Here is a 13,610-nt window from a genome sequence, read left to right on the forward strand (position 1 = left end):
AGGAGAAAGCTGGCAGCCAGGGACACCCACTGGGCTGGTTGCAAGGAAGGAGGCAGACAAGTGGCGGTTGGCTGAGGTTGGTGGATCAGTGCCCCATTTGCCCGAAAGGACTAGCCATGGCTGGTTGTAGTCCTAACCATCTGAAGGATTTGGCGTGTTTATTACATTTATATACCACCTCCCCCCCCCCCCCAGGAGCTCAAAGTGGTTCTCCTCCTCCACATTTCAACCTCACAACAACTGTGTGTGGTAGGTTAGGCTGAGAGATGGCTCACTCTGTGCAGGCCTCTCTCAGCTCTGCTGCCTGTCATAGAACTGTAGAGTTGGAAGGGATGGCGAGGATTATCTGGTCTACCCCCTGCAATGTCGGGATCTTTCGCCCAACATGAGGTTCGAACCCACGACCCTGAGATTAAGAGCCTCATGCTCTACCAGCTGAGCTATCCCTCATGCTTAGTCCTATAGTGGCTGGCCCAAGGTCACCCAGTGAGCTTCATGGTTAAGTAGGGATTAGAACCCTACTCTCCCAGGTCATAGTCCAACACTCTAACCACTACACCATACTGGCTCACTAAAATAGATGTTGCACAGTCTACTCCTACTGTCCTTCTGATGCCCTTGGTTTCAGAAGGTTCCACAGCCCCAGTGGCCTCGAAGGGAGTGGTGCTTCATGGAGCACGTCTCTCCCTTAAAATGCAGGCTTCCCCATTATTATGGGAAAGTTTGAGAACTTCTGCCTAGTATGATGTGAATCAGCAAAGCAATGGCAGACCGACCTATCTCTCCCCAAATGTCAGTTTGACATATGCCGTAGCACTTGCTCCTTTGCACAGCCCAGCAGATAAAATGATAAAAAACACCCCGGAGAATCATCCTGCCAAGCAGAACGCAACCATTACCTCCATGGATAAAATATCCTCTCAGCACCAAGTAAGAATAATGGCCATATTGGGTCAGAATTTGAACCATTGATCTTTTAGGCATGGATTCTCCAGATAATGAGCAACAAGCTTTATCTTGCCAAAACCAGCGCTTTATATAATGAATTGTTGCATCGCTTCATCAGACTAGAACACATGTTGTCATATTTTGCTGTCGAAAGATTTCCTAGGGCAACATGTATCAGATGAAACAACAAAGAGTTTTGAAGTATCTTAAAGGACTTAACAGATTTATTGTGGCATAGTTAGACTTCAAGGTGCCAGGGGCCTGCTGTCGTTATCACTGCAATCTTTGGAACGTGTTGGATGATATCTATGATTGGTTGCATTGTTGTCTTCTTAAGAACTGTTGGAATTCAATGGGAAAAAGTCATGAACAATGCAAACTGTGCTTTCATTAATCTCTTCCTTTGGTTTTCTGATTCTTGCGAAAACAGTACAATAGGCGGGCGATACATTTGACTGGTTTGTTTATCCAGCTTTGCCAGCAACTAATATGCATTTCTTTTTATAGATAAGACTGAACTAAGTTCCTTGGGTGAAATTCAACTTAGGCCAAGCCAGAGAAGAAGTGGAAGATCTATGAATCGCCTATTATTTTGATTTCCTGAAACCCAGTTATGGTGGCTCTGAATTTTGGCAGAGCTCTTGGGTGGGGGAGATGGGTTTAACCCCAAACCTCTAAATAATTGTACCCCACCTATCTGACTGGGTTGCCCCAGCCACTCTGGGCGACTTCCAGCAAAATATAAAAATACAATAAAACATGGAACATTAAAAATTTCCCTACTCGGGGCTGCCTTCAGATGTCTTCTGATGACCTTGCTCCCCCTCTGAACTTTATTTAAGCCAGGCTGCGAAGGTCATACAGCAAGAAGACCAGGGCCTGGGCCTTTTTTTGCTCTCCGCCTATATATTTAAGTCTAGATTATTTCTGTTGCGTTTCTATTGAAATTCTGTTCTGCATTTGCAAAATTGTTGATTTTTGAATTTATTGATTTATTGATATGTTTTGCAAAGCGACTTCTCTCTCCCACCCCTTTTGCGTTTTGATATTTTGAAGGTTTGCTGTAAACCAAAGCTGCAATCCTAGCCCCACTTGGTATGGTGCTCTGCCTGGACCTGTCATGGGCCCAGGAGTCAGCTTCAGCTGTTGAACAGCATCCTGAAGGAGGAGAAGGTGGAGTGACTCTACGGGAGAAAGCACTGATGAGAACCAGCTGGCTGTGGCCTTCTTAAACAGAGCTCTCAGCAGCAGTCAGATGCTGGAAACAATGTCTGTAGTTTCTGGCCCTAGCTTGCTGCTACCTGCTCTCCATCAGGATTCCCTGACCTCTGGACTGTTTGACTTTGTATGTGGATTCTGCTCTCAGGTGAGAGCTCCTTCCAGACTCCTAGCCCCTGCTTGCTCAGCAATGGGACTCAGACGGGGCTACAACAGGACCAAATATTGTTGAGCAAAAGTGCATGGATCCTTTGCAAACCAATCCTCTGCTGTCCCAAGTATTAAACTGCAGGGACCAGAGTAGTAACTAGTTAAGCTGGAGAAAGGACAATGCTGCAGCTTACCAGGAGATGGTGCTCTTCACTTGGAGACAACACACAGTCAGATCTGACTTGGGTAGGTCTTTACTGTTTACTGAAATATCAAACTGAAATATACTCAGAGTAGCAAAGTGATTTCATGCTCTTTATTCAGCTCATAGTGGTGAGGAGGAATGAATGAACAATGCAAACTTTGAGTCCCCTCAAAGTATCTGCTTTATATACATTAATTACACAATGGGCTGCACATGATTGGCTAATTCTGGAATTCTACTGTAAGCCAATCAGGTTGTGGATTCACTTATATCTGGAGCATGATTGGGTAGTTCCTGCCAACCAATCATACTACTGCATTGTTCTAGGACCAATCAGACTGCTGCATTCTGAATCGTATTGTTCTAGGACCAATCAGACGGCTGCAATTTGGATCCTATTGTTCTAGGACCAATCAGACTGCTGCAGTTTGGATCCTATTCAACTCAGTACATAACACAAACCAAGGACCAAAGTACCACAGGAGCATTAAAAATTCTATGCGCCTCTAAAAATAAGGGTTCATATCTTTTGTGTGTGCCAGTTTCCTGCTTGTGTGCTTCTATTTGCAGTGTTGCGTGTGTAAAAATGAGTATAAGAAAATACACAGATGTTCATGAGACAAAGACCTGGAGAATATTGCTGATCCATCATTTCTGAAGCTTTAACAGAAAATTCTGCTGTCGGTCCCAAAAAGTGCTGCAATTGTATTTAATATCTTTAAAAGAGTGGGAATGTGGGTGGTTCAGGTATTCATAGAGGTATGCAGTACCTAGGGTTGCCATACACCTCAAATTTCCAGGACCTACCTGGAATATTGCAGCCGCAAGCAGTGCCCGGGCAGAAATCTGCTAAATGTCCTCTTTGCTGGTTTTCCTTAGAAATATCTCAACAACTTTGGCCAAAACTAAAAGCTCAACAACTTTGCCAACAACTTTTCTGTCTGGATTTTCACTTTTTGAAATATGCCACTTTTTAAAAAAAACCATATATATGACAATCCACAGATCTGCATTCAAAGTTCAGCCAGTGGAGGGAGGGATAGCAATGACTTTTCACTGAGATCATCTCATTTTTCCCTCCCCAAATCCTGTGCCGAGCGGGAGGGAAAGCAGATTTTGGTGCTGACTTAGTAAACACCAGGACAGGGAGGGAGCAATGCCAATCAAACTCACCCATGGGACTTTGGCTTCCCTTTAGGTTTCACAATTCTGAACAGTGGCGAACTCAGCAGATGCAAACCCCCCAGCCCCAAACTTCACACTAAGTGTCCTTTTCCTCCATCATTACTTTCCTTCCCAATATAATGGTCAATTCTGCCCAACCACATGTATTTGAAGTAGGAATAGAGGGAGGAAGTACGTTTAGGTAAAGTTTTTGCAGTTCATATAATCTATTCACATTTCCTTTTCCCCTGATTGCTGAATGTAGTCTCTTTCTCCTGACAACTCAGTGGCACCCATTGAGTCGTTTTCTATTAACTTTTATCAAATGTTTGGCTACATCTAATATTAAGGAAAGTCTGTAGCTCAGTACAGAGCATGTGATCTGAATGCGAAAGGTCCCGATCCTCAGCATCTCCAGATAAGGCTGAAACCTTGGAGAGCTGTTGCTGGTCAGTGTAGACAATATTGACTTAGATGGACTGGGTATGAATTAGTATAGATGTCATCCAATTATCCTCTGATCTTATGCTGGTTAGTCACATGGCCAGGGCTAATTGAATATGCAAGAGCAACCACTCCCTCTTTGGCTAAATTTGACCTTCAGGTGATGAGACACACTATCAGGTTGAATTCCTGTTTTTCTTAGGGCTGTTTTCGGTCTATTACTTGCTTGTGGTTTGCACTGTCACTCCTGGAGCACCTAATATTCTACAGCGGCTGTTCACCACAGATCATTAACTGCTGCATGTAGTTATTATTGCCATCTCTCATACATGGGAAAATGTCGTGGCGGTTAATTCCTCTCTTGATGGGGGGGTGGTTGCAATTTATACAAACCGTTGTTCTGAGGAAAACACTCAGAGGAAATGCCCGGGACGAGCTGTTGCTTAGCGTTCATTATTTACCTCATAATGCATGGGTAGGCAAACTAAGGCCCAGGGGCCGGATCCGGCCCAATAGCCTTCTAAATCTGGCCCGCGGACGGCCCAGGAATCAGTGTGTTTTTACACGAGTAGAATGTTCTCTTTTATTTAAAATGCATCTCTGGGTTATTTGTGGGGCCTGCCTGGTGTTTTTACATGAGTAGAATGTGTCCTTTTATTTAAAATCCATCTCTGGGTTATTTGTGGAGCATAGGAATTCATTCATTCCCCCCCCCTTCCAAAATATAGTCTGCCCCCCCCACAAGGTCTGAGGGACAGTGGACCGGCCCCCTGCTGAAAAAGTTTGCTGACCCCTGTATAATGTGACCTGGACCAAAGCGGCTGCAAAGAGTTATCATCAGTATAATTGGGTGGTGCCCAATGACAACCATTATCAGCTTGTTGAGAAGGAAAACTCAAAGAAGGACTGAAACCAGAGTTGGAATGCCTGAAGGTATGTTTGTGTGGTAGGTTTGTGGGGTGTATATAATATCAGGGCTTTTTTCACCCAGAACTCACTGTAACTCAGTTCCGGCACCTCTCAAGTGGGTGCCATTGCCATTTTAAGAGAACAAGGGAGGTCCTCATGGTGAGTTCCAGCATCTCTTTTTCTAGCACTGTATAATATAGCACTGTATAGCACTGTATAATAAATGAATCAATTAAAAAAATTTGTGCCCTCAGATGATCATAAGAACACAAGAGATCCCTACTTCATCAAATCAAAGTCCAGGATCCATTTGCCACAGTGACCACCCAGGGGCCTTCAAGAAGCCCACATGCTTCAGGACCTGAGGTCAGTAGTATGCTTCCTCACATCCTATTGCCACATCATAGACCTATGACTCGCACCTAATTTAGAGGTAATATTTTTAAGGATGGTTATGTTATGTTTTGTTTGCTGGTGTAGGAATTATTTATGTTGTCTGTATACAGCAAGAGGACATACTGGGTGAATTGGTAAGATTCTGTTCTGACTTTTCAGAAAATAACTACGTAATTTTTAAAAAGTGAATAGATGCACATAGTTATTTCAGTTGCTTGGGGCATGTGCCTCTTTGCATGTCTGAAACCTCCTTGCCTGTGTTCTGAGGAAAAGCGCTAGTGAAGCCCTAGTTTTGTTCTGCCAGAGGAAAGGCAGGTGTCAATCAAGTAGAGCTGGCTCAGAAATTGGCACATTTTAGCAAAACGCAGAGGAGCACAGTGTGTAACTTTAGTCTAGGTAGGGGAGTACCCTTGTAAGATACCCAGGAACATTATTAGAAACTGCTATATAATCTAGGCACCAAATGGCTCCTTAAACCAGGGTTACAGTTGCCAAAAGGGAATGCCTAGTTGCCATTTTGAGCTCAGAAAGCTCAAAAGTTGTATTTTTCAATATGACTTATTGGTGTCTGAAATTCATTCTGATTGTGCAGATAAAAGATAACGGATAGAATTCTACAGAATGTGTTGGTAGTGTGTGAAAACAGTCAAGATCGAAGCTTCCCCAGGGATGCACTTCCAGATGGTGGAGATTTCAGGCACCATTGTGGCTCCCAGGCACCTTCACTTGGTTGCAGGGGGCCTGTAGTCAGGTGTAAAATGAGTACCTCTTACTTGCTGATTTGTACTGCTTCTACTCCTATCACCATCACGGGTAAACCAGCTTTAACACAATACGACTGATTGTGGGCCTTAATGGGAACCTAGTATGCCACTTGCCCTGTCTCTTCCCAGTTCTCCTATGCTGTGTGTAGAACCCAGAAGTGCTGCTTGCTCCTAGGGATTATTTCTTTTGCCAGAGGGAGAGCTTAAGTGAGGAAATGGTTGCATGTCTCTAATAGAGTAATCCTTCCTGCTGCACCGCTCTGAGAGTGTGTGGGTGAGCTCATATTCTCTTTCTCTGGGGGGAAGGGCATCACAAGGCCTGGTTTTATCTTCACCGTGCCACACAGAAACCTTGAGCTCAGTGGTAGAACACATGCTTTACTAGGGTCCGTCCCTGACATCTCTGGATACAGAGGTACTGTTTAAAAGGAGCTGCCTCTTATAGTTGCCTCATTTCTGAATGAGGATGAATTTACACAGAAAATATATCAGGTTGGACTTCTGTAATTAGATTCTCAATGGATTAGACTGTTTAAACATGCAGTCTCTCTGGACTGCAGTAGAAGACTGGCTTCCTCTCAGCTAGTATGTTGAAATACAAGTGTTCTGTCACTAGGGGGTGCCAAAATGCTATTTGCCTGCTAACTGCATTTGTTGTCTCATCGGATGAGTAAGCATGAAAACCAGTGCTTTTTTTCTGGGGGGGATGCAAGGGTACACATACCCCTAAACATTTTGTGAATCTAAGTTTGGCCTCATTGAGGGGCAGTATTTCAATATGAGTAGGAAAATGAGAATACCCCCTAAACTTTTTTTTTAGGGAAAACCACTGATGAAAACTATTCATACTGTTGAATTAAGTATAGGGCAGGATTTGACAAATTGTTGCCTATAGCAGAAGCCCACACAAGGACTCCTGCTGGAGCAATGGGACTTCCCACCCCACTCATCCTCCTGCAGTGCCCACTGACTGAGCAGAGGGAGGTCAGGACGTGTTTGTGTGTCTGTGAGAGTGTTACAGAATAGATGCTTTCCTTGCCTGGGCTGCACAAGCGAAGGGTCGAGAAGAACTGGGACAATCCTGAGCAGATACTCAGTACAGTGGTACCTCAGGTTACATACGCTTCAGGTTACAGACTCTGCTAACCCAGAAATAGTACCTCGGGTTAAGAACTTTGCTTCAGGATAAGAACAGAAATCGGGCTCCGGCGGTGCGGCGGCAGCAGAAGGCCCCATTAGCTAAAGTGGTGCTTCAGGTTAACAACAGTTTCAGGTTAAGAACAGACCTCCGGAACGAATCAAGTACTTAACCCGAGGTACCACTGTACTGGACTTGGTGCTGTGGTCTGAGACGGTGGTTGCCCTTCCATGTGCACACTTGGCAGTGCTGGTTTCTAAGGGATGATGTTGAACTCCTTCCAGAGTCAGTTCCGTTTGTGGCTGAAGTAGATACGGTCTCTGCTCTGCTTCTCCTCACCAACCCCATTCACTGCCTTCTCAGGTGCAGAAGTAGCCAAGGATGAGGAGTAAGGAGCAGCTGCTGTATTACCACAGCAAGGACAGTGTTCCCCCAGTCCACCCCTTCATCCTGCGGCCTCCTCCTTCTTGGGCAGTCCCAGTGTGCCCCCCATGAAGCTAAGTGCCCCAGGCTCTGTGGAGCTCTGTCAGGATGGAAATGAAGCAAGGCTGGCTGGGCCTATAGGAAGAGGTGTGATACAACTCCCGGATACAAGGCACCAGCTGAGACTAGACTGAGGCAGGCAGTGTGTTGGCAAAGCAGCACCCTCTCCTGACAGCGTGTGTAATTAAGGTTTAAAATCCTCATTAAACATTAGGGTTTCATGTATAGAGTTGAGTTGGGGCCCAGATCTGGGTTGGCCCAAAACTGGTTCAGATCTGATCCCAAGTGCCAGATCAGATCAGGGTGATGGTGCACAGTCCTAATTTATACCACAGAAGAGCCAATGGAATATAAGAGGAGAAGCCTGTATATATAGCAGCTAATAATTTGAATTCCCCAACATTACAAAAGAACCAGTTCAGGCATGCTAGCATTGCATCCCATTTGAGAAATGGCCTGCAGTTGTTTGGATGGGTATCACATGGTTATGTAACAAATTCCCAGAGATGATTAATTCCTCAGTGGGTGGGTGTCACCTGACATGCAGAACTTATGCTGTGGGTTACAACATGGGTCAAAGAGAGCCATCCTAGTTGCATGTTTCTGAGACCAAACCAGGTAAGATGTTAACTTCGCATTTAATTTACAGGTTTTTAAAAATGAAAATAACATCAGCTGGAGGGGTGTGTTTGTGTGTGTGTGTGTCTGTATGTGTCTGTCTTTCTCTGATAATTATTTACATGCCAGTAGGTGCGGAAAGGGTGGTGGTTAAGCCTTCCTTTCGCTTCTGAACTAACTGAAGAAAACTCCTGCTTAGGAATTTTCTTTGAGAGGGAAATTCCTGGCAGAATACAGGGAGGTGGCCTGGTTATTCCTGGCAGAATACAGGGAGGTGGCCTGGTTATTCCTGGCAGAATACAGGGAGGTGGCCTGGTTATGGCGGTACCATGTGGAACTCTGGGTCCAGTTGGGATACATGAAGTGACCAGAATCCCTATGTTAAAACCAGCCCTACCCTACCGTACCCCTAACTCAGGGGTGCTGCCGCCATTATGGGGCAAGAGCATGGGTAGGCAAACTAAGGCCCAGGGGCTGGATCCGGCCCAGTCGCCTTCTAAATCCGGCCGTGGATGGTCCAGGAATCAGCGTGTTTTTACATGCGTAGAATATGTCCTTTTATTTAAAATGCATCTCTGGGTTATTTGTGGGGCATAGGAATTTGTTCATTATTATTTTTTTCAAAATATAGTCCGGCCCTCCACAAGGTCTGAGGGACAATGGACCGGCCCCCTGCTGAAAAACTTTGCTGACCCCTGGTTAAGAGGGTGACAGTATTCACCCCCCACCCACCAAGCAAACTTGGAGCTCCACCGTTTGCAGCCACTGCTCAGCTGAACCGCATCAGCTGCAGTGGGGTGCCCCAGGACCCTCGCATTTTGCTGATTATACTGGGTGCTGGCCCTGTACAGTGGTACCTTGGGTTAAGTACTTAATTCATTCCAGAGGTCCGTTCTTAACCTGAAACTGTTCTTAACCTGAATCACCACTTTAGCTAGTGGGGCCTCCCGCTGCTGCCGCACCACCGGAGCCCGATTTCTGTTCTTATCCTGAAACAAAGTTATTAACCTGAAGCACTATTTCGGGGTTAGCGGAGTGTGTAACCTGAAGCGTATGTAACCTGAAGCGTATGTAACCTGAGGTACCACTGTATATCACAGAGAGAGAGAGAGAGAGAGAGAGAGAGAGAGAGAGAGAGAGAGAGATTCTTTTCCTTAAAAGTGAAAGGAAGTTGTGTTTTTTTTAACACCACATCTTCATTAGAATTTGGGAGGGTGAACTGATGGTGGATAACTGGGTTGGGTTAAAACTTCACTGCGTGAGGGGCTGGTCCCTGCTGCATTGAAAGTGGTGAAGGCACTTCTAAGTAAACTGGCTGTGGGCCCTTTGGATTGGAATAATTATTGACAAGTTGTGCATACCCCTTTTGTGGTGGAGGGCTGTGGTGGGGCAGCAGCCAGTGTTCTTGGAGGACACAGATTATTTAGAACCACTCCAATCTGAGTTCAGGTCTGGCCATGGAGCTGAGCCAGCCTTGGTCTCCCTGATGCGCAGAGCGGGACACGGGGATTGCCACTTTTCTTTTGATTCTTGATCTCTCATCAGCTTTTGATACCATTGATCATGGTATTCTCCTGGATCTCCTCTGGGGAATGAAAATTTGGGGCACTGTATTATACCATGTTTCCAATCCTACTTTCACAACCAAGTCCAGAGAGAAGCTTTGGGTGAGTGCCTTTTTGTTCCCTGGTGGCAACGTTATGGGGTGCCGCAGCGGAATATCTTATCTCTAGTACTATTTAATATCTACCTATGACATTGCCTGGGACGCGGGTGGCACTGTGGGTTAAACCACAGAGCCTAGGACTTGCCGATCAGAAGGTCGGCGGTTCGAATCCCCACGACGGGGTGAGCTCCCGTTGCTCAGTCCCTGCTCCTGCCAACCTAGCTGTTCGAAAGCACGTCAAAGTGCAAGTAGATAAATAGGTACCGCTCCGGCAGGAAGGTAAATGGCGTTTCCATACGCTGCTCTGGTTCACCAGAAGCGGCTTAGTCATGCTGGCCACATGACCCGGAAGCTGTACGCCGGCTCCCTCAGCCAGTAAACCAAGATGAGCACTGCAACCCCAGAGTCAGCCACGACTGGATCTAATGGTCAGGGGTCCCTTCATCTTCATGACATTGCCTTGCCCCATATGTGCCCACTCGACCACTTCAATCAGCAGAATTGACACTGCTACAGATGCCACATCTGTAAGAACTTGATTGTTGAGCGTGGCAGCACCTACACTGTGGAACTCCCTGCCTATTGAAATCAAGCAAGCACCTGCTAAAAAACATTGATTCAACAAGCCTACCCAGATGTTTAGAAAGTTGAAGTGATTTTAACCTGTTATAATATTTTAATTTTTGTGTGTTTAAAAGTAGGGTTGTATCCCCCCTTGATTTTATTGATTTATCTTTTTCTTAACCACTTTGATTGCGAAAGAAAAAAAAAAACCCTCAATCAATAAATCAACCAATCAATCAAATAACATTAATTCTGTTTGGAAGCTGACAGATTACACATTATCAGGCATTTGACACTGAGACTGGCCCTACCATTGGGCAAAGTGAGGCAACTGGCTCATGCAGCACATACTGGGTGGCAGCAGTAGCAGCAGCTCCCCCGGCTTCGTCTCCTGAGTTCCCAAGCCATTCCCTGACTTCTAGAAGTCACGTGTGTGTGTCACATACTTCTCCTGGAACTCCTATTTCCAGGTCAGAGGTAAGATTGCACTACCAGTCCAGTCAGTTTACGCAGGTGGAATGGGGAGGAGGCGCCATCTTGTCTTCTGCCTCAGGCAGCAAAATGTATTGAGCCGGTCCTGTTTGGTAGCTTTTGTCCTTTCGCTTGACCTGAAACACACACACACACAATCTTCATAGCATCTGAGCGTGCAATATTCTAATACACCAAACTAGCCTTCCCATTCCTCCCTACTGCCCCCTCAAATAGTTTTAATAGTCTCAGTACATGCCCGTCCTACATACACCCTGGTCAGCTTATCTTGGGGAACTGAAACAATATCTGCCGGCCTAAATACACAGCTTGTGTTTCTCTTTGCCGCCTTTGCTGTTTCCACTGCCTACACCTGTCTTCTTTTTTACTCTGACCCCCTTCCTTTCTCTCCCACTCCCACCCAAATCTTTTCTCCTCCAACTCATCTTGTCTTCCTTTCCTCTCCCTGTGGCCTATGTGGTATAGCCTGCAATTTGAGTTTCCAGCTGTTTAACTGGCTCTCCTCCTGTGCCTTTAACAGCAGTCTGTCAGGCAGACATTTAACAGGTGAAGCTGTTCTCCTCACTTTCTACTATTAGTACCATACCCTCCAACATTTCTCTGATGAAAATAGGGTCATCCTATTCAACAACAACAACAACAATAACAACAATTAATTAATTTTATTCTTTATACCCCACCCATCTGACTGCTTTGCCACTCAGGGCGACTTCCAACATATATAAGAAACATAATAAGGCATTATACATTTTAAAAAAAACTTCCCTAATATAGGGCTGCCTTCAGATGGCTCAGTGGTCAGATAACTCCATACCCTCCAACAATTCTCCGATGAAAATATGGACATCCTAAAGAAAAGCGGGACATTATGGAATTAAATAAAAAAACCGGAATTACTTCTATAAAAGTGCTACATCCCTGGAAAATAGGGACACTTGGAGGGTCTGTATTATTATTATTATTATTATTATTATTATTATTTGTATACTGCCCTATACCCGCAAGCCTCAGGACGGTTCACTACATAAAATCACAATATAAAAACACAAAATACATAATTTCACCAGCTCAATTTGTGTGTGTGCCAGGCTGCAGCTAAAAGGCACAGAAGCAGGGACATTAAAAACAAAAAGGTAACCCTTTCCCCATAATCTGTTCTGGCAAATTTCATGATTCCCCTCCCTGTTCCAAACAGCTCATTTATTTCTTTATTACATTCACATCACACTTTTGTCTCCAAGGTGGAATACGTGGTTCTCCCTATACCCATTCAATCCTGACAACAACCCTGTGAGGTAGGTTAAACTGAGAGGCAGTGACCAGCCCAAGGTGACCCAGTGAGCTGTATGGCTGAGTGGGGATTTGAACCCTAGTCTTCCAGGTCCTCATCCACTATGCAACACTGACTCTCTTATAGGTTTAGGCTACTCTAGGGTTGCCATATTTCCAAAAGTAAAAACCAGGACATCCTGAAGGTTGTTGAGCTTTTTTTTAGGGAAACACCCAAACTGTTTACAAAGACACAAAAAAACCCCCAGAATTTTTCTATTGACTTGCCTAAGACCCAGGACAAACCACCACCTTTTGCAAATCTTCCCCGGACGTCAATTCTGCCTTTTAAGTCCCATTAATATCCAGGGGAAACCGGATGTATGGCAGCCCTAGGCTACTCAACTGTTTGTTTTAAAATAATAAATAAGAACAACTTTTGTGAGAAAGAGGTCAAAGCACAGCAAAAATATTAGTGGTCCTGGCCAGAGATCAGGGAACTAATATGAATTTTATAGTGCTTTCTTCTCTCTGTGTGTATATGTTTGTGTTTAGGTACTAGCTTATTTTAAATATGCCTACACACACACACACACACACACACACACACGGAAATAAATCTATTTGTATCCTTTAATATTGGCAATATCTGTGGGCCAATACAAATAATTTCCCAACATTTATAACTGGCATTTATAAAGTCTCATGATTTGCGAGGAGTTGATTTTTTAAATTCAGAACTGGCACGGCAGCCCTTTAAATAAATCCCCTGAGCCATTGTGGCAAAGGCTTATGCTAAGAAGATAAATGAAAAAGCTGTTTACACCAACACAGGTTTTCTGTTATGAAGGAAGACACAAATCAGGTTGGAGTAATGAGGGTTCTGCTGAATACCGAAAAATAATACAATAGTAATCCACGTTCATAATAAACTCTTCCAACTGTGACCCCCCTCTTCTCACATTCACAAAACTGTACGTTCATCTGTGCTACACACAGATGGAGAGCTGTAAGCATTTAGAATATACTTTTAAAACTGCAGATCCAGGAATGTTTGAAGAGTGTTCTGCTTTACTATCAGGGATGGCCCTTTAAGACTGGGATGTGGTGGACCCGGGTCTCTCTCTTGCAGTCTGCCTCTTCTCTCGCTTTTCCTATTTGCCTCCAGCAGAGCTCCGCGCT

The 13,610-nt window shown here is 44.7% G+C and overlaps 1 protein-coding gene across 1 annotated transcript in view; it reads left to right on the forward strand.

The window, feature by feature from the left end:
• FADS6 (fatty acid desaturase 6) overlaps window positions 1–13,610 on the forward strand; it is a 26,959-nt gene continuing 13,349 nt past the window's right edge. Inside the window, 4 exon segments of the mRNA XM_083430048.1 lie at window positions 1–76; window positions 2,005–2,562; window positions 5,293–5,352; window positions 5,354–5,404. Coding sequence (XP_083286174.1) covers window positions 2,497–2,562; window positions 5,293–5,352; window positions 5,354–5,404 — 177 coding nt within the window. The 5' untranslated portion in view covers window positions 1–76; window positions 2,005–2,496.

The sequence above is a fragment of the Podarcis tiliguerta genome (assembly GCF_965153285.1).
Source record: "Podarcis tiliguerta genome assembly, chromosome: 2".
In the NCBI taxonomy this organism is placed as follows: Eukaryota; Metazoa; Chordata; class Lepidosauria; order Squamata; family Lacertidae; genus Podarcis; species Podarcis tiliguerta.